At 45.0% G+C, this 21787-nt stretch overlaps 1 protein-coding gene across 1 annotated transcript; it reads left to right on the top strand.

The window, feature by feature from the left end:
• The first annotated feature begins 3792 nt into the window (after positions 1 to 3792).
• LOC147896600 (uncharacterized) lies at positions 3793 to 21773 on the top strand. Its single transcript, XM_087382032.1, has 3 exons — positions 3793 to 4090; positions 20864 to 20928; positions 21159 to 21773. Exons 1-2 carry the CDS (start codon positions 3933 to 3935, stop codon positions 20871 to 20873), a joined length of 168 nt encoding a protein of 55 aa, XP_087238158.1. The 5' UTR covers positions 3793 to 3932; the 3' UTR covers positions 20874 to 20928; positions 21159 to 21773.
• The last annotated feature ends 14 nt before the right edge of the window (positions 21774 to 21787 follow it).

Here is a 21787-nt window from a genome sequence, read left to right as displayed (position 1 = left end):
GACTATTGCACTTCAAGTCCTAAATGGTGTTTTGCTTCTATTTTCTCCCTTTAATCAAATTCTTTTTTTTGATACTATGTCCGTATTTTCCTTGAGGATTGCATCCTTCATTTGCTTCCAATCTCAGAAGTAGACTATTAGAAATTGGTTGAACCACCATCCTTGAGCTATCTGACTCAAAGTGCGTGAGAAATAGTTCATGAAGTCCTCCTCATTGTTACACCTATTTATTGTGCATACTTAGAGGAATTGTGGAGATGGCTATAAGGATTCTCATCCTCGAGCCCTCAGTATTCTTGGAATGTGACCTTGATTATCATCAAAGATTCCATGCTTTTATTGCTTGTCGAAGACTCACTTTGATTATTCAAACTTATTAGTCTTTGGCCTATACATATGTGCTCATGGTTTGGGGTATTTATTATTTCAACCTCTTGGGTGTAATATGTTATCACAAATTGATTCTCATTACATAATGATACCTCCATGGAGCACCCACTGAATAGTTGTGTCCAATCCACCCAATCCAAGCACTAGAAAGGAACAAATAGTCTTGTACATAAGTAGGCTCCCAAATTTTTTTTGAGCTTGTCAATCCTACAACAGCCATTCCTCCTATAAAGCCACACCACATGCCAAACCAATCAAAATGGCCATTAAAAGAAGATCTTCAAAAGATTTAAGAGATTGAACATATGTAAAAATGTGTGGTATCATCACAAAACAATAAGTCATTGAACCATTAAGAAGCCTTGGGCAGCTAAACCTCACTTAGTTAAGAAAATAGATAAAGTTACCGAATTCGATAGATCCTATCCTTCAAATGAAAGCACTCAAGCTGATATCTACCCTCTCCCAACGTTTGGTGACTTGGTGGACAAACTAAGGTAAAGAAGGATTCTTCACTTTATTAGAACTTGCAAGAGATATTGTCAAATCTCCCTTCACTCCTAATCTAAAGTAAAAAACGCATTTAGAAATCCTTTTAGACTCTTCCAATACAAGGTAATACCATTTAGGTTGAGAGATGCTCCTAGCACATTTTAAAAACTCTTGGATTGGTTGCTATTTGACCTAATATTCAAAAGAGTTGTGTTTGTATACAAAGTATTACATAGTATCTTTATCTTCAATGAAACTTGGAATGAACACCTAACAGGTATATGAAACGCTCTTACAAGGTTTTCAAAATACAACTCGAAATTGAAAAATAAAAGATACAAATGACACCATATGAAATTAAAACTCCTTGGATTCTACAAATCTTCATAAGGAATCGATATCAACCTTGAAATTTTCTAGAAATTCCTAATGCCAAAAAATAGAAAGACGATGTTATATGCTACTTAAGATTCCTCAAGAATTACTCTAAATAGTATTCCCTCTTCAGCAAGTGCTCAAAAAAGGACACAACCTTTGGATGTGGATGAAAAAATGCATCCTAATCCATACAATCACTCTCCATCATGTTTACGTATCTCAACCATTATAGCTCCATATAGATGCTTCAAACACCTGCATAGGAGGAGTCTTAATGCACATGGTGCCATTCCATATAATGCTCCAATCACCCTAAAGGGGGGTTGGAGAGATGGTCCTAACATTGTAGATTTCAAAGCTCAATGTCAACTAGGGGTTCCATCCATATTACTTGTGCAGGCCATCGTGGTGGAATCCCCCAGGCAGGCTTGGTAATCATGAATAAGATGCCATGTGGTACCACTCTGGTGGCTATGGTAATTAACTGCCAGCCCAGTGGAATCTTAGCCTTAGCCCCACGACAGAAGTGGCTGATGAGAGCCACCACCAACGGGAAGTAATTCCCACAAAGGTAAATCATGAAGCTCTAATTACTCAATACCATGCACTCTAGTTCTCTACTAAGCATGCGAGCCCGATGACTGGTAATTTTTACTGCACTCATAGTGATCATGCATGCTTAAGTGCGGTGGTGTGTGAGTGGTGTGTGAGCGGTGTCACATCGAGCAGTATTTTCCATAAAAGTAAATCATGAATCCTAATCACCTCTAATCCCTCATTACCATGCACTCTAGTACTCTCCTGAGCATGTAAGTCCAGTGACTGGTAATTTACTGCACTTGTAGTAATCATGCATGCAAGCCCGGTGGTGGTAATTGGAAGCTGAGTAATTGCGGGCCACTGCAGTGGCTAGTAATTAACTGCCAGCCCAGTGGGTCTTAGTCGCCACCACAGATGTGGCTGGGAATCTTACCATGCAAGTCAGTACTGCCGCCTTGAATTATTCAAAATTCGAGCCAACCGTCACGTGGCCCCGGGCTACAACCACCACGGTGGCTCTCACCTTGACAGTGTAGTCGAGCTACAAACCACTATTCCATTCCCTTAACCATTTCATCTTCTATCCCTCTCTCGTTCTTCCAAAGCCTAATTTGGATGCTCTCCAAAACTTCACCATGTTGGTACAAGAGGTGAACGTGAAGGAGGGGCAACTAGTCTGTGAAAACAAACCCCCATAGATATAATGCACATGAGTTCTCATTTTATCATACGTGGGACTGCCTCAAATACGAAGCGGCACAAAATTGCAATTCCAGTGCCATTTTGCACAAAGCTAGGTGCTGCATTGGAACCTATAGGAGCTTCCATTAACATCATCAAACTATATAATTTAAGCACTGAATTCGGTGCCTCGAATCTCTCATCCACTTTGAATTTGTCCTTGCAAAGCTCCACTAATGAAAACCTTAGAGCTTACCTGACATTCCCGCATGAGACAACAAAAACTTCGAGAGGATTCTAACCAACCTTGTTCCCACGTTTCCTCCTATTTTCCAACCTAAACGTGCTCCAGGCAACAAGGGAGTGACCTTTAATTGCCTTTTGCGAGGCCAATTGTCACAACTAGGATTTGGAGCCTCTGTTTTTAAAACCTCACCTTCACTCAGCCCTCACTCGGCAATGGGCATAGGGTCCCTAGTGGTGATCAAAAACACGCGACACACACACGACACAGATGCACTCGCTCAACAGCGATTGAGCGAGGCCTGCTGGAGTCTCGTCTTGCATAAGCAAGTCTCTCCACGTATGTAGCATCTTATCTTATATTCATATTCATATCTTTAACCTATTAACCATGGACAAAGGGAAAAAAAAAAGCAAGGACACATGGCAACTTGGAAGAGAAGAGCCTACCACGTGTCACAAAGAAGGAGCTCTTGGATGGAGGTTGGGAGAGGCGAGGAGGTGGAAAGACAAAAGGTAGGCTTTGAGAGGAGAGGAGGTGGAAAGACATGAGGCAACTTTGGGAGGAAGGAGGAGATAGAAGGTCAATGGAATGGAGGAGATAGAAGTTCACCTTTGGGAGGAAGGAGGAGATGGAAGGTCAATGGAATTACAGGAGGAGATAAAGCCATGGATTAAGGCTTGTCAAAATTTCAAAAGCCAATCCAAGTATGCAAGGTTAATTGATTAGCAATTGAAGAACCGATCAATGCATGTGCCAAAAGGAGCTCTCTCTCTCTCTCCCGCAACAACGTGGGAGTTCCAATCAAGTATGCAAGGTTAATTGATTAGTCTTTTAAGAGCCAATGAGTGCATGTGCCAAAAGGAGCGTTCTCTCTCTCTCTCTCTCCCTCCCCCGCAGCAACGCACACTAGTACTTGTTCATATTCTATTCATCTATTCATCAAAGTTTGACGTGTCACTAAAAGGCCCCACCACGTGTCATGCATATAGCCTGCTTGCTCTATCTTTGCTCCCTTCCACGTGGCAATAACCACATTTCCACCAGCCGCCTCTTACATTATTCACGCCAGTCTCCGTCTTCGCCGATGTGTAGCAAATGATTTGCTAGAATCTGCAATCGAAACGGAAGCCGATCCGGAGCATGTGGTTGTGGTTGAGGACTCTCAGACTCTTCCCTTCTCAAAGTCGTTAGTTATGATTCTCTCATGGACGCTTTGCCCAACAGGATCGTCGAAAGTGTGAGTGAAGGCATTGAGGATCTCAAGGCAGGGGACCATGTCATCCCCACTTACGCACCAGAGTGTGGCCTCTGCAAACTGGACAAGACCAACATGTGCGCAAAGTATTGGAAGTGTTTTAAACGGTTAGCATTTCACGATCATGACAAACCGATCTTTTCTAAGCATGGACGACCGACCCATCCTTTCATGACCTAAACTTTCAGCGAGTATACTGTCTTGCCGTACAAATTCGTTGCAAAAATATATCCAGAAGCTCCGCTCGACAAAGTATGCTTGCTGCGCGCCTGTGGCATTTGAACAAGTAGATATTGTAGAAATGGCAATGTAGATTATTAAATGGGACTGCACAAATTGATCGAATTTGAGGCGCATTTGATCATAAAGAAGGATTTCAAAGTTTTCTTGAAAAACAAACGAAAGATTTTGAAGTAATTGTTGTAGACTATAGGAGGAAGCAATGCTCTTGAGATTTCGATGGATCATAGTTGGTATAATATGCCACATCGAATATAGAGTGGCAGGATGTAGTCTTGCAATTACAAGAGCAATATCCATTGATATACACTCATGATGTGGCACTAAATGATAAGGTGAGGATGCATACTTGATTATGAGATAGATAAGTAGCAATTGTAGTTGAGGCAAGCTTGATGAGTAATTGTCTTTGTGATCATCGAGGAGTCTCTCAATATGTTCAAGATTATCCTAGCAATAGCAAAGGAGTGCCTTGCAAGCGATGGATATCTCTATTCCGTGGCAAGCCACAAGCTTCCCACTAGTGAAATGAAATACTTACTTCTCGTTGAGCCAAGTGGCAGGTAGCATTGTGCTTCTCGTTGAGCCACGTGTCGTGGTTTTATTTAGATTAGAAATATTAATATTAATATTAAATGAAAACCACAATACCATGCAATGTGCATCCCTTCTCTCAGCTAAAATTACTCGCCTGCCATTTCTCCAGAAGTTTGCCAATTCATCCTTTTCTCTGTGAATCGTGGCAATCCCAACATGGTTTTTCCATTGTATATGCTCTCCATTACCGAGTTCCATCTGCGGATCAGTTGTCGAAGACGAATCAACCGTGTTGCCAGGCAAATTCTGATCACGGACAGCAAAACGAGGGTTGGCAGTGTCATGGGCACCTCAATGCCACTGCTAACGCATGAATCAGAATGCGGATTTTTGATGCATTGAGTAGATCGTCCAAGTAGCAAGCGATGCTTCATTCTCCCTTCGTGATCTTCTGTAAGTTGTGCAACAAGCTGACGTTGTGCTGAAAATTGTCCACCTTTTGGTTCGTTTAAGAGCCCCAATAAGTCTGTACAGACCCTCAAGTTTTCTATTCTTTAGCAGCATAGATCGTGAGCCTTTTCTCCTTCAAGTATAGAAGCAGCGATAACGATGACTATGGTGATGAGAAAGGCCCGGCCCCTCAAAAGCATCAGCGATAAGTGGCCAACCATTGAAAAATAAAGACTGTTGCAAAGCGTGACAAAGTGACGATGGAACTCAAAGGAACAACACCTCCTTGCTTTTCTTGCTAGCTGACAGAGGTTTGAACAATCCTCTACTACTCCATTCCCCTGGAAAATGAGCTCCTTGGCTTGTTGCTTTACATCCGTCCTTGCTTTTAGCCTGACTGTGTTGGCTGCCCTTGCTTTTAGTTTGACTGGGTTGGGTGAGGAGTTCTCACACGCAAATGGCTGACCTCTAGATCTCTGCAAGAAAGTGCTAGATCTAAAGCATTAAGTGGCCCAAGTTTTGGAGCGTGTTGAACCCCCTACTTGCCCTACAAAAATGGTAAAAATACTCCATCTGATCTCTAACGCTATAATTTGGAGGAGCTGAAGGCTTGCTCTTGCATGGTCGAGAGCCCCCCTTGTCCATAATTTCTATTCGTGATGAGCATCTTTTCAAAGAAGCAAAGGTACATCGAGGTGAGCTTAAACTTTCAAGGTGGAATAAATGATAGGGAAAGGGATTTTACCTCTTGTCTATGGCCGTTAGGCTCCACCTGCGGACACCACAACTGTGCAATAGGCATCCAACTAGCTTTATCCTCATTGTCGTATCGGCAAATTCTCTTCGCTGCATGTTCCTCTCCATTGCTTTCTTTGGAGGAAGTAGTAGTTGGCTTTTTCAAAGATCAGCCCTGTCACTTGTGCTCTGTAACTCAAATCATTGTTCAAGTTGCAACTCACTTGAACTTGAGGCCGCCTCTAGGATGATGGCCACATTCAGCCAACTGCTCTTTGGACAACACCTCAATAGTGGAGATAGAGGAGAAACAAAGACAGAGAGAGAGAACCGCTCTTTGGACACCTCAATAGTTGAGATAGAGGAGAGAGACAGTAGTGGTGGCTCTGTCCCCCCAAATCCAGAATTTATTTGAGTAACCTCGATTTCTCCCTCACCAATAGTAACCTCCATCATATTTTCAGTACCTTTTGGAGAATTGGGAATGTTACTAAGATGAAGGATAGAAAAACCCTGGCATTTATCCTCTTCACCTCCCAAGAAGATGTGCATAATGCCGTGCACATAATGAATGTTTTGAAAGGATGTAATGACATAGGAGCCTTAAAGTAAGGCAGGCTTATACATCATCAAATATTCAGTGGTCTCAAGTCAGATGTTATCCTTGCAAATAGTATTTTGGAGATGTATGCCAAATGTGGAAATCTAGATGAAGCACATGAACTCTTTGACCAATTGCCCAATTTACAAAATGCAGCAGGAGGGCTTAAAGGCAGACAAAATTATGTTTTTTGTGCATATTGAAAGCATGTGGCAGCATTGCAGCCATAAGATAATGCATGTCCAAATAATTAAAAGTGGGTTTGTCTCGGATATTGCCATCAGCAGCATTACAATTCACATGTATGCCAAATGGGGCAACGTGAATGAGGCTTGGAATGTGTTTGAGAGATTGACAAATCGAAATGTGGTGTCGTGGGTGCAATGATATCAGGATATGATGAGCATGGGCATGGTCTTCTGGCTTTAGAGCATTTTGGGAAGGTATCATGACAGACAAAGTAGTATTTTTGAGCATCTTGAAAGCATGTGCAAATATAGGAGCCATTGGGCATAGCAAGCTAAAACATGAGAAGGTTCTTCAAAGTGGACTTGAACTGGATGTGGTGGTTGGAAGCAACATCATTGACATGTATGCTAAATGTGGAAGTTTAGAGATGGCACACGAATTATATGACAAGTTGCCAGATAGAGATGTGGTATCATGGGGCACAATGATATCTGGATATGCACAGCAAGGAGATGCTGCTAGTGCTCTGGAACTTTTCGGTGAAAATTGCAGGATGAGGGTATCAAAGCCTAGGAAAGCTACAATCCTGAGTGGCTCAAAGGCTTGTGGTAGTGTAGGAGCCATAGCGATGGGCGCGTTGATGCATCACAGGATTGACACAACTGGAATTGAAATAGATATGGCCATAGGGAGTGGTCTTATTGACATGTATGCCAAATGTGGACTCTTGACGAAGGACATCAAGTTTCGGATAGTTTATGAAGTGACAGGGCGTGCAATGAATGCAGGATATGCTGAGCATGGACATGGTCTTCTGGCCCTTAAATTGTTTGAAAAATTAGGACTGGATGGCATTAGGCCAGATAGAGTGATGTTTTTGTGTGTTCTTAAAGCATGCAGTATTGGAGCTTTAGGCAGGGCTGATGGATCCATGAAAATATCATCTAGTGGGGGCTGAAATCAGATCTACTAGTTGGCAACAATCTTGTTGACATGTATGTGGAATGTGGAAGCCTTGATCAGGCATGCAATGTGTTTGAGAAATTGTCGAGTCCGTATATGGCAGTCGTGGGGTGCAATTATTACTAGATATGCACAAGTTGCTGATTGCATTCTGGCAGGGCTCTGTGTGAAGGAAATCAGGCCCCACCTCCTGCATACTTCTGGATGATCTGCTGTAACCTGCCCTGACATGTTATTGCAGACCATCTTTGCAGACCTCTCTTGACAACCTAGGACAATCCAAGAAGCCTGTCATTGAAGCCTATAAAATCCTTTCTATTGGCCCCATTTAGGTTGGGTATTGCACCAGCTCATGTGCCCTCAACAAGGTCTATTGCTAGACCATGATACTGGCTCATCGATATTAAGTAAGCTATCTCGGTTTCTGCATTGTGTGTATTGATTAACGCACAGATGGGGCTCGCTGTGGTCAATGTGTGCCACAATTCGTGACGTTCGTTCGTTTTCTGATGGTTGTTACTGGTTTGCTCTTCTCGTTGAGGAGCGGACAACACCACCTTGCTCATTGTAAGCAGCGAAGCCCTGGTTGTTAAAAGCAACAAATGTACAAGTCATCCCATATGTTTGAGATCACCTATACGAACTACAGGCGATATCGGAATACCTTGTTATATCATTGTCTGTCACAACTATTCCTAATCCGTAAATTTTGATGCAACATTACGGTAATCAACAAATTAACAACAAACACTACTAGGATTGTATGTGAGCACAGCAACTGTTCAGACAGTGTCTGTGACTAAACTTCTTCTCCAGTGTTGAGATAAGATGCAACGAAATCTCTAAAGATTTCGTCGCCGGGTGGAGTCTGTCGTGGAGATGGATGTGGGCACTTTTATGTGCCATTGGTAGTCATTCATTGGGGAGGGAGCTTTGACGTGTTGCCCGTGTGTGCTGATGGAGAGGCATGAGTCGTTGTGGCTTAGGCCGTTTTTTTTAGAGCGGCCGTAGTTTGTTGCATGGAGAGACGTTGTTGTAGGGCTGCCTTGTTGATGGAGTTGGGCTCTTCGGGCTACTGTGAGGAGCAGGACTTGGATAGGCACTAGCTGTTGAAGGAGGCTCTGGATGTGAGAGCGTGGAGGCAGAGGTCTTCGTTGGTGTTTTGTTGCTCATGAGTGCATGAAGTCGAGTTTGCAGGTCTGATTGCATCTGTTGATTGCATATCTGTTCTTTTTAAGACCCCTTCCAAATCAAACCTTGTTGCCTCTCTATCTTGTTCTCTTTTTTTGGAGTCTGTAACTGTGTTCACAAAAAACCGGCAAATATATGCAAAGCAACCTCAACTGAGATTCTCATTCTTGCAATGCTCAAGACCTGCAAATTACTTTTATGTTTTTGGCACAAAAACTTTGAAATTTCTAAGAAAACCTGCAAGTTTGGAAGTTGTAGGTTTGTATCTGTAAATCTAAAAGCTATCTGCAAACACTGGGCCAGCAAAGGCTTAGAGAAGAGCTTATGGAGTTCGTAAGCTCTTCTTTAAGCGTTGACTCGGTAAGCTGTTCTCTAAGCCTTTGCTCTCACCCATCCACAAGACAAGGGATCCCATGAGTCCGGAGAACTACAAGACCATTATGATCCACACGTCATGTCTAAGATTTATGCATCAGTGCTTGATTCTGAGGTTAGTCGATTCGCAGAGATGCAAGGACTTAGAGCAGCAGATAGGCTGGATTCCGGCGTGATTCGCAGAGATGCAAGGACTTAGAGCAGCGGATAGGCTGGATTCTTGCGTGATCATGGGACCGTGGATCACATTCTCACACTTAGGTGTATCATTGAGGAGGCGAGGGCATGGAAACAGAGGGTTTATTGCTGCTTTGTGGACTTCGGCAAAGCCTTTGATATAGTTCCGAGAGCCCGCCTCATCAGGCGTTTGCAAGACTTGAGTTATGACCAAGAGATCATTTGGGCTGTCATGGCACTTTACGAGAGGATCTTAGCAGAGTTTGGACAGGGTTTGGATGGACAGATGAGATCACGAGTACTATTGGGGTCAAACAAGGGTGTCCTTTATCACCAACCCTGTTTGGCCTATATATTGATGAGCTTGAGATAGTTATCCAGACACCGGAGGGGGATGGATGCTCTCTCGCTGGCACTCTGATTCAGATCTTGTTATACGCAGATGATGTGGCACTCTTATCTTCCTTAGCAGAGGGTCTCCAGAGACACCTAGATGCACTACAGTCCTTTTGTGATTCCCATGATTTGAAGGTCAAGCTTAGTAAAACCAAGGTAATGATCTTCAACACATCTCGAGCCGCTATGCACCGAGAGCAGTTCACTTTTTGATGGGTCGCCCTTTTGAGGTTGTTTTGTCATATACATACCTAGGCATTGTCTTCTCTAGACCTATCTTTACTACTATGAGACCGGTGATGCAGGCCCAGCTGAGCAAAGGATACGCTTCATTGGCCAGATTAGAGAAGCAGTGCTTCCACTCACATTTTCAAGACTTGTGGACACCAAGGGCTTGCTTTTTGACTCCTTGGTTCACCCTATGGAAATGTATGGCAGCCTTAGTTGGGAGCCGAATTTGCCAGATATAGAGTGGGGGCTCAAGTGGAGCGCCTATAAGTTCTCATGCTATCACAGATGATTCGTAGTAAGCCGTTAGTTCCTCACCAGATTATTCTAGCTGAGTTTGGGTCATCTCCACTAGAGCTTGATGCATCATTTCAAGTTATCACCTACCTATATCGGGTCAAGGGGTATGGAGATTGCACTTCTAGATGCAGCAGATTACCGTGGCTAGCATTGTCCTCCTCTATGGCACTATCAGCAGCAGCATGCGATTAGAGATGCTGGTTTGCACGCACAGAGAGATTGTTTGAGCGACTGGGACTCCACATGGATAGACCTCCCCCCTTCCAGTACAGCATTGACACGCCTTCTACCCCTCTCCTATCTCATGAGGTCAGCTAGGTAATTCATGAGGATCTTCTGCAGCTACACACATTCAGGACCTGGTTGGGACTGAGCGAGCTCGAGTGAAGCTCAGCTTCTATAGGGATCATTGTTTACATATCAGAGCGAAGAGTTTTATCGACCCACCAGGATATACGCAGATCCACCTACCCCACTCATTGAGGATTTCTATTAGGCAGTTTCAGGTCTCTTCACATAGACCTTTGCATCGAGAGTGGCAAGGCAGAGGGTTTGCCCAGGGAGAGGCACATATGCACATTATGTGACATCCAAGAGATTGAGTCAAAGGAGCATTTCATTTTCAAATTCCCAGTATACTATGAGATCTGAGGACGCTTCTATTGCCTCTTCAGAGACAGTTATGGGATATATTGTCCCGCTTTCTCTCCTTTGCAGACTAGAGATGCTTAGCCGCCTTTATTTACGAGGCAGTAAGACACCGCGAGCATCTACTTCGATCACAGAGATAGGAGCAGACCTCCTCGATAGACTCTTCTCAAAGCTCGATCACTGAGTTCCTCCAGCCAGGCCATGCGGGATCCCACACGATGAGGCTCCGCCATGATTGTGACACTGAGCTAGCGACACGACAACTTAGACAGAGGGTTGATGCACAGATTACGCTTGGGGAGATTTCTTCTCTGTTTAGAGTTGGGGCTCCACCGACAAGGGTCACTATAGCTCTTATCAAACGCATAGCTATGACCAAGAGACGACATAGGACCACGTCCGTGGGAAGCCACTAGCACTCTGTTGATGACTTTATGCCCTCAATACCTCATCCCCCTCAATGGTCCGATGATGAGGATGTTAGTGTTAGGTAGGCGATCATCATTCTGACATGACTATGTAGCACTCAGCACTCATCATTCTGACATGACTATGTAGCACTCATCACTTATCATTGCATTTTGCATTGGAGTGGATGCTCATTTAGTAGCCCCACCCACACAGCTTGTTTGTATAAGGATTTTTCATAGTCTCATAGACCCATCGGTCTTTTGAAGACTTTAATAAACTTTCTTTCTTTCTTTCTGTATGAGAGAGTCACAGGTAGAGTCAGGACACGGGTGGGGCTGTCGGGGGAAGTACGCAGTACGATAGGGGTGAAGCAGGGGTGTCCTTTGTCTCCGACACTCTTTGGTCTCTATATCGATGAGTTAGAGATGTACATACAGACGATGGGTGGTACAGGTTCTTTACTGGCAGGATCCACGATACCGATTCTCCTCTATGCAGATGACGTGGTTCTTATTTCTTCCTCCCAGCAGGGTTTACAGGCACATCTCCATGCACTCCACAGCTTTTGTCAGGACAGAGGGTTGTCTGTAAACCTTGGGAAGACCAAAGTCATGGTCTTCAACACGTCATACCAGGTTTATAGGAGAGGCGAGTTCTCTTCCACATTTGATGGGCAGGAGGTGGAGCTAGTCAGGGAGTATACATATTTGGGTGCCACATTTAGAGGTCCAGTCTTCACCATGACGCATGCAGCACGAGATAGGATCAGTAGAGGGTATGCCGCCTTGGCTCTTCTCGAGAGGCAGTGTGCACAGTCACATTTTCAGCATCCCGACACGAAGTCCTTACTTTTCGATACGCTGGTGAGACCTGCAGTCATGTATGCTAGCCCCTTTTGGGCAGGAGATCTCAGTGTTGCAGATTGGAGACGAGTAGAGAGGTTACAGATCGTCATGTTCTCCAGATTGATCAGAGCGAAGCCCACGGTAACTGCATCAGATTACGTTCGCAGAGTTCGGAGCTACACCCCTAGCGCTAGATGCAGCATTTCAGTCAGTTACATACTTGCATAGGATCAGGGCGCTCGGAGACTCAGGCAGAGCACGATTACCGTGGCTAGCACTGACATCCTCGCAGATGTTAGCGGAGAGAGGTCATACTTTTTGTTGGTACCACACACTCTCCACATGGCTCACCTCGTTGGGCTTGGATATGGATAGGCTGCCACCATTTCGATACAGCATAGATGCCCCTCGCCTCCCTCTCACTCGACATGAGCTCAGCCAGGTTATCAGGGCAGATTTGTTGCAGCTACACACGTTTCGCACTTGGGTTCATCCCACGGAGCTTCCTACGAAGATGGCCACATATCGTGACCATTTTCTCAGGATTTCAGAGGATGGCTTCATCATATCCCCAGGATATATCGGCGTTCATATGTCGCACTCACTCAGGATTGCCTTGGGCCAGCTCAGGGTATCTTCCCACAGATTAGATGTTGAGGCCGGCAGGATGCGTCGTACAGCTACCGAACATAGACCCAGGCAAGAGACTAGGATATGCCCTTGTTGCACTATGGGGGAGGTGGAGACTGAGGAGCACTTTGTTTGCAGATGCCCTTTATATTATGAGATCCGTGGCAGATTTCACTGCTTATTTGGGCACGGATTTGGACCTCTCTCTCGGATTATGGAGTATGAGGATCAGTATTGCTTAGCGTTGTTCATCAGGGAGATCACCAGATACAGAGAGAGATTCCTCAGAGAGCACCGTCGCATCCCTGCCAGAGACCTGGTTATTCATGAGGAGCAGGACGAGGCGCAGGACCATGAGCACAGAGATAGCCCATCTTGCCAGAGAGCACCGATGGTTCCACCCCGAGGATGTACATATGACATGATCCGGCAGCACCGCAGGATGATCTTACACAGAGGCCGTACCCGTCGCTTTATTTCTAGACGACGGAGGATGATGGCCGATTTTCGGAGGAGATTGCTCCATGGAGACTTGGCACCGCCAGCAGCCCATTTGACACTTGCCCAGATCTTCACACTCATGGCAGGAGGCATGGTCGATGGCCATGACTTCCATCATTTCTTTGGATCACAGACCCCTTAGGGAAGACGATGTTCCTCATATTTCATATTTTACATTTTGTATCTAGGCATTTTCATTTTGTATCTAGGATTTTTGTAGCCATTTTTGGCATCTTAGCGGTATTACGATGAGGCCACCTAGTTGGCGCATCGTTGATGATGTATTTTCCTTTCGGATGATTTTGTGTCCCATAGGCCATGTATGGCCTTCCGTGGACCTTTAATAAAATTTCTTTCTTTCTTTCTTTCTCTCAATTTGGAAGCGTGAGTTGAACCGAAGAGACAACCATGTGTGCTTTCAACTGTGAGTGTGTAAGAGATGCTTGATTGGGTTGGAACTGCCCCTCCCCTCCATAGAGAGTATCTATTGTTGTTACAGTTTGCCAAAAGGCTGAGAAGACAAGCTGAGAGTAGAAGCTGTAAGTGAAGGGCTGTCCTTTGTGGAGGATGGAGATGGAGAGAGGCAAGCTATCCCTCTTCACCCTCTTGCTAACTGATGATCAGGCCCTACTAGGTCCTCCCATAGGCTGCTGGAGGCTGAGGTGTAGACTGGGCTGCTGTAGGAGCTGATCCTGGAATGAGGGGCAATGGCCCCTTATATAATCCTTCAGGGCAGATCTGGCCGACTGGGTCTCTGGCATGAAAATTTCCATAGACTGGCCCGACCTATCGGACCCAACCTGCTGTCAGCCAACCTGCCATGTGCCCACTTGACAAGGCAGATGTCACCTGTTAACATCATTGCCTGCATCTTCTGCTGTACTGCACAGTTCACCTGTTCGTGTGTGCTACATCATTGCCTGCATCTGCTGCTGCACTGCACTATACTGCACCTGTTTCACTTGGCTGCTGCTGTATGTGTGTGCCACGTGGTAGAGCCTGCATGGCTTCTGGGGGCTGTCACCTGGATGACGGTCCTGTCAGCCATGTGGCTGCAACATAGCTAGCCGTGCTGTGGGCCTTAGATGCTTATGATATCCCTTTCAACTGAAGCAACTTGGGAAAATGAAAGACCGTAAGGAGGTGAGGATAATCGATGAAGAAGTCCTCGTCGATCAGGGTGCTTTGTGGGACCTTTGATGCTTGAACTTGACCGCGTACAAGCGTTGGCAATTACATGTAACCTTTTGGCTCAACTACTCTGCTCGTCAACAATCTCGAGCTGCTCCACTTCTGGTGCCATTATCAGAGCCGGGTCCACATAAGGCTTGAACCAAGACCTGGAATAGTGGATGCATGATCCAGGTTGTAGGTAACGTCAACTTCATGGACACATCATTGATAACCTGTACAATTGGAAAGGTTACAGAGCTACGATGCAAGAGCTTTCGACACCTCTTCCCACTCTAGAGTTTTTTCTTTATGATCTAGGGATAGACCACTGCCCTCCCTTGTATCCGACATCTTGATGGTGCTTGTGGCCTCTGATAAGATTTGTGAGCTTTGGCAATGTAATGTTTGACTGACTCCATGATTTGCTTGTAACACTCAGTTTAGGTCTGGGGTTTAGAGCTTTGGCATTGACTCCATAATGTTTTTGGAAGACTCTTGTGATGTGATTGGCAATGTGATCTTTGATTGACTTCATGGTTTGTTTGTAAGACTCGATGATGTGATCTGCTTGATACTTTTTTGAGGTTCAGGTGAGAAAGGGTCGTTGAGGATCTCCTGCACAAATGAAAGGAAGTGCTCCCACCAGGATTGTGTCTTTGCAACATAGCAACTCAATACATCGAAAGCCAAGTGGTTTAGATCTCAACCTGGCCATTAGATTGAAGATGACAGCTGCTAGAAAAGTTCAACTTTGTACCAAAAGTTGTGAAATAGAGCTCTTCAAAACTGAGTCGTGAATCTGGAGTCTCGATGGCTTTGGGAATGCTGCACATAGGATACTACCAACGGAGAAACAGCTGGGTGTGTCCTATGTGGCGATTGTTTCTTTACAGGGAATCAACATCACAAGCTTGCTAAACGTTCCACAAAAGCCAGACACATGGTGTTCCTGGAACAGATGGCAGGTGGAAGGTTTGCGACAAAGTCCATAGTAATTTGCTCAACGGTAGGTCCGGAGTCTCAAGGGGTTGGAGTAAAGCAAGCAACTTCCCATGAGGGACTTTGACTTCTTGTCACACTTGACAATGAGTGCATGCTCGTTGATGTTGTTGTGAAGGTGTGCAGCTTCCAGCAAGGACGGACAGAGAAAGAGGTGTCCTTGGTAGAACAACCAACCATCATGCATGGCGTAATCATTGGGCTGATAGTCCAACCTGACGTTGTACCAATGTGTCTACAAGTTTGGAGCGTTGGGGTATTTGTGCTTCATATCTGGGAGAGAGGACTCCTGTACTATGGAAGAAAATGTGCCCTTTCTATTGAGAGCATCGGCAACAACATTTGAACCGGGAATATATCCTCAATTGTTGGAAAATCTGGCTCTCTCGAACGTGACAGTTAGACCAGGGTGACTAGCATCGATTGCTGCCATCTTAACACAGGATGATCGGTTCATACCATTAATTCCTGTCCAAACAAAAAATGTTTCCACGTCTTGAAAGCATGGATAAGTGCAAGAAGCTCCTTGTTGTACACTCAATACTTGGTCTTGGTGGGGGCCAACTTGCATCCTTCGAACTCGATGGGTTAACCATGCTGTGCCAAGACTCCTTAAATGGCATAGTCAGTGGCGTCTATCCTTGTATCAAACAGCTGGTTCTGCCAATGCCAAGCATTGAGCTATGGTAATTTCTTCCTTTAGTGAGCCAAAGGCTGTAAGTGCTTCTAGAGGGAAGTGGATGGCTTACTTCTTGCTCTTCCCCCTTTGCAACAAATTGCTGACCAGTCCCCCAATCTTGGCCAAGTCCTTGGTGTTTTTTGTAAGCTGGGAAATTCTCATGAACGTGTGGACCACTTTTGCAATTATGGGCACCTCCCAATCCACTCTTTCTTTTAAACTTCAATGGGTCTAAGTGGAACTGATGATGTCTCCAAATACCTCCTCCAAAAGAAACAGCTCTTCTTGGGAACAACTGGTTGTCCTTCAGAAGTTGTGGGACATGTTTGACATGATGCTCATGTTGAGCAGGATTCTTTGAGTACCAGTGAGGATTTTGAAAACCTGTAGCATCATCTTGTTGAAGATGCAAGGGAAATTGTGAAACCAAATGGCATGATGATGAACATGTATTGAGCTTTCTTTGTGTGGAAAGCTTACATGTGGATATCCTACTCAGGAATCTGATTTTGATGATACTTGCTTTTCACTCAGATTCTAGAGCTATGCATGCCTCTATGGACTCTTCTTGGGAGATATTGATGAGTATTTATGGTGGCATATTTGGAGAGCCAGATGCACAGAGGCATTGGATTTGGATCCTAGGTTCACCCTTCTCATACCTTGGCCAGTATGTGGATAGACACTGTACACACATTGATGGCTATCTGGGTGAGCATGCAAGAGTCCTCTTGGGTAGATTTTGCTAGGAGAGTTATATTTTGTAGAGAATGGAGGGGCTCCCCCTTCTTCTCTAAGTCTACTACAAGGTTGAGATGGCAATTCCAACCTCAACATTGGTTGTTTTCCACCTCTTCTTAAGGACTGTTTTTTCTCATGCATTACATGATGTATTTCCCCTTTTCACTACGACACATGCAGTCCATGCATGACTCACATGGGGACGGGGTGCATTGGCTCGATTGGAGAGACAGCGCTTCTAGGCACCTTTCAGGATCCACCGATGAAGTGATGGCTCTTCGATACGCTAGTGTGACCGACTGCCATGTATGCAACACCCTTTTGGGGATGTGATCTACCGATAGCAGAGTGGAGGAGATTTGAGCGGCTACATGATCTAGGATGATTGGGAGTAAGCCCTCAATCCTCCCGCATGAGATATTACAAGCAAAGTTCACCATTACACCACTACAGACTGATGCCATCTTCCAGACAGTGACTTTCATTCATAGAATTCGAGACTTACCCCACTGGAGACTACCGAGGCTGGCGCTGGAGTCATCCAGACATTTAGTTGAGAGCGGGGCGGGCACATGGTATGCATGAATATCCACATGGTTTTCCAGACACGGGGTTTAGATGGACATGCTGCCTACCTTTCAGTACAGTATGGATACGCCCCCTGAGTGGACCCCATGATATGAGCTTAATTGTATCATACGGTTAGATATCCTCCAGCTCCACACGTCTTGAACTTGGGGAGAAGATCAAGGACTCCCCACCAAGACCCAGCTCTACCGCCGCGACCATTTCCTGAACGTCTTGGAGGAGGGATTCATCATCAAACCCCAGTATCTCGAGGACAGAGGAGTCTCACATGCACTGAGGATCACCATTGGACAAATGCGGGTTTCATCCCATTAGCTAAGGATTGAGACAGGGAGAGCAACACGTATACCCAGAGAGTAGCGGATCTGCATGCTATGCACAATGGGAGTGATTGAGACAGAGGAGCACTTTCTCTGCGCCTGCCCAGCCTACTATGAGATCCGGGGGCAATACCACTGTCTCTATTAGGATGGGAGTGGTTTAGGCCTACTATTGCGATTGATCCACTTCCATGACCAGGTCTGCATTGGACTCTACCTGATTGAGATGCACTGACGCAGGGAGACCTTGCTATGATAGATCAGAGAGCAACAGGAGGCGACCAGACCACAGGATACAGTGGCTGACCAGACACAGCGCAACGAGTCACAGCATTTGAGTCAGCTCCAGGACACAGTGGAGTGGAGGAGGAGGAACTAGCTGATTTGCGGGCAGTCTAGATTACCAAGAGAGGGTCGCAGAGGCCACCCACGACACGAAGAGCGACCAAAGCAAATTCTATTGAGGTCCTACCTATCACAACTTTCCTCAAAGGAGACTGCCCTAGACGAGGGGTCTATCTGAACATAGCTCAACGGGTTCAAAGATCAAGGAGACCACGACCCTTTCCGCCATCACAGCAGCCTATAATACTCCCACATATTTCTAAGTTATTGGGATATCATCAGACCACAACTTCTGTCTGCTTTCTCAGAGGCTCTTCAGCTTGGATCTTTAGTCGAGACGATGTGTATTGGTCTTATTAGTTTCATCCCAAAGGGGGGGACAAAACCTTTCTTAGGAAATGGAGACCCATGGCCTAAAAGATCATGGCTAAGGCTTTGGCTATGTGCCATAGAGCCCTTCTTTTGGACATCATCTGAGCCACTTAGATAGGCATTGTCTAGGATTGTTGCATCTTGGACAATGTTTACACTTTTCGGGAGGCTACACACTAGGCACAGGCGAGTCAGCAGATGTATCTATCCTACTTCTTGATTTTGAGAAGGCATATAGTAGATTTGGCTGGAGTTTTATACAGGGCAGTGTGAGGAGACTTGGTTTCAGTGATAGATGGATCTTATGGGTATCCTCCTTATACTCAAAGTCGGCCAGTAGGATGTTATATGGAGGACAAGGCTCTGCATTCCAGCTATCTAGATCGGTTAGACAAGGAGGCCCCCTTGCTCCATATCTTTCTCTTTTTGTAGTTGAGGCTATGGCTACTTCTTGCAAGCTACCATTTGGGGGGCATTGGGGCTCTCAGGATCAGAGTTATAGGATGCTGTGGGAGTGTTTGGTCAAAAGGGCATATCTATAATACGGATTTCTCTCATTTCAATCTTTCCCTCCTTGCCAAGCCAATTCACAAGAGGATTGCAAATAATTGCACTGAGCCCAGGCAGAGGATTTGGATATTTCAGGTGAGACCCCTTGGTGAGTTGGATTGGGATCCAGGGGACTGGTATTGGCCAGCTTCCACAGCACCAAATTCCCCTAATCCATTATTTCAGTTTTCCACGAGGATTGGATACATGATTCAGCAGAGAGCCACCCATCGTCTACCCACAGCTGTTCAATACTGGCAGGCACAGGGGATTTTAGAGCATTGTTTGTCGAGTTTCGTCCCATTTTGGGGATTAGTAGGGCCAAGAAAGTCTCATAATTTCTTTGCCTAACTATTCATAGAGGCATTCCAGTTGGCTCTTGGCTTCAGCAAATGGGCAGGCCCTCCTTATGTATGAGATGCTAGCTTGCAGAGGAATCTAGGAGGCATTGTTGCCAGGGTGGTTTGGGTAGGGATTTTTAGATTATTTTCTTACATACCTCTGCATCCTTCACTCTAACGTGAGGAGTAGCTGTTTGGGGTAGAGGGTTTGGTGCCTTTGGTCTATTTGGTCCATTTTACTCAGAGGCAGACCATGCTCTCTTCATGCAGCGGGATACAGGCATGGACCTACAGATCTGAGCACCATGGAGCCTTAGGATTTGTTCTTACTTCCCATCCTGGCTCAGGACCCACTGCCTTCTTCACAGGAAGGTGCAGCTTGGGAGGTGGTTTCCAGCATTACTTTATGGCAGATATAGTGTTCAAGATGTGCTCAGGTCATTGGTGGGCACACATTCACTGCTGCTGATATACTGGCGTCCATTTGGACTGACCTCAGTTCTTACTCTCCCACCTCTGGTTGAATTTGTTTTGAATGGAAAGTTCATGGTCTATAATGGAATTCTGGAAGTAGAGTGAGATGAAAGTCAGGTGGTATTGCTCATCCATGTGTGGGGTCTTATGCTTGTCTTCTTCTTTGGAAAAAGAAACTAAGCGGTGTATGGTTACCCTGTGTCAGCTAATTGATATAGTACTTACCACATGTGAGCTAATTGATGCAGTAGTTGTAGCTGCATTGGATGGGTATTGTAGCTCTTAGCATAGGTTGTTTATTTTACTTCATACTGATACAAATACAGGAGTTTGCTTCATACTGATACTGATATAGGGTGCCTTGATTGACAATTTGACAGATGTATTTATTAATGAAGTGTGGAAAGGTATGGGGGGGGCGGGGGGGAGAGACACATTCTAGTTATTGTTGATGAGGTGAAGGATTTTATTACTCCATTCTTTTTCTAATATTAATATCTATTCTATTGGAAAAGATTCATTGAGTGAGTAGGGGAAGTCCACTGTGATAAAATCAACGAATCTTTTGGAAGTCTAGCCTAGCACTGCGATCATGGGTATTGCCAGTAATTTCAAAACAGCACTCATTCACAGATCCATCTGATCCCTCCAGGTGGGAATCAGACTTCTCCTGGCTGAGCGGGGAGGTAAAGCCTAGCCTAACACCCTGATCATAGGCATATCTTGTAGTTTATAATTGGTATAACCTTATTGTATTGCTGCTTTGGGATGATCACCTCATGTATGATGACACATAGGGTGTACGTTTTTGGAAGCATTATCACACTGAGCTATGCATAGAGCTGTTAGCTTGTGCTGACTGGTGACTATTGGTTCCAGGGAAAGATGAGCTGTCGTTGTAGCTACAACAGGGATAATCTTTGATACTCTCCATTGGGAGCCAGGTATCTCCGTTGGGGTGCATGAGGTTCATAAGCAATCTGTGAAAGTCTGAATGTGTTATACACGTTGCAATTGGGGCATGTAAGGTCTGTGAAAGCAAACTTGTGAAGCTCTTGCATGTGAGTTGTGTGCTTGGTTGCAGGGTTATGTAGTTGGGAGAACATAAGGTCAAACATTTGTGTGAAACCTCGCAAGGAATAATAGCTTGCTGGCCTGTTTTTTGGTTTTGCAGACTCTTCAAGGAAGCTTTCTGACAAAGGCTACAAATAAATTTATTTGCTTTAATCTCTCTGCTGTTTAGACAGGATGTGTGAGAGTCACCGAACATCTCTTTGGGCAATCTGAAGGAAGGAACAGGCACAAACGCCAATCGTATGAATCCATTAAAGCTTCTGTGCTGCAATCTGAAAGAGAATATGTCCATGGAAACGCTTATAACACAAGCAGGGATCCTTCAGACTTTGACAACACTTTGAGGAACAACTGGATTTGGAAAATTTTGAGAAAATCATGGCAAGGATTGGCATGCAGGTTATCACTATTGTGCTGAAAAAGCAATAAAACAATGCAACATGTCCTTGAACTTGTCCAACAAGAGAGGCATCACATGGGAGCCATGCTAGGAAACAGCTTTTTCCGTAAACAAAGTTGTGAAGTGCTTCTCCTTTGCAAACTTACAGCCTTGGTGCACTTGCCTCCTAGATACCTAGAATGGTGGGGATAGTTCTGCCACCACCGAGTTCGCTTCTCTACACAGCTTGCAATCATTTCTCTTCGCTTGTACACCTGAGAAAACAGGAAACTGGCTACTCCGAAGAGCGTTGCAAAAGTGGAGCTATTATTTTATATGCACCTTCTGAA

Source organism: Dipteris shenzhenensis, chromosome 11, assembly GCF_047967505.1.
Source record: "Dipteris shenzhenensis isolate YYH24624 ecotype China chromosome 11, Dip_SZ_1.0, whole genome shotgun sequence".
In the NCBI taxonomy this organism is placed as follows: domain Eukaryota; kingdom Viridiplantae; phylum Streptophyta; class Polypodiopsida; order Gleicheniales; family Dipteridaceae; genus Dipteris; species Dipteris shenzhenensis.
Note: the sequence above shows the minus strand (reverse complement) of the source record. Positions and strands in the feature narration are given on the sequence as shown.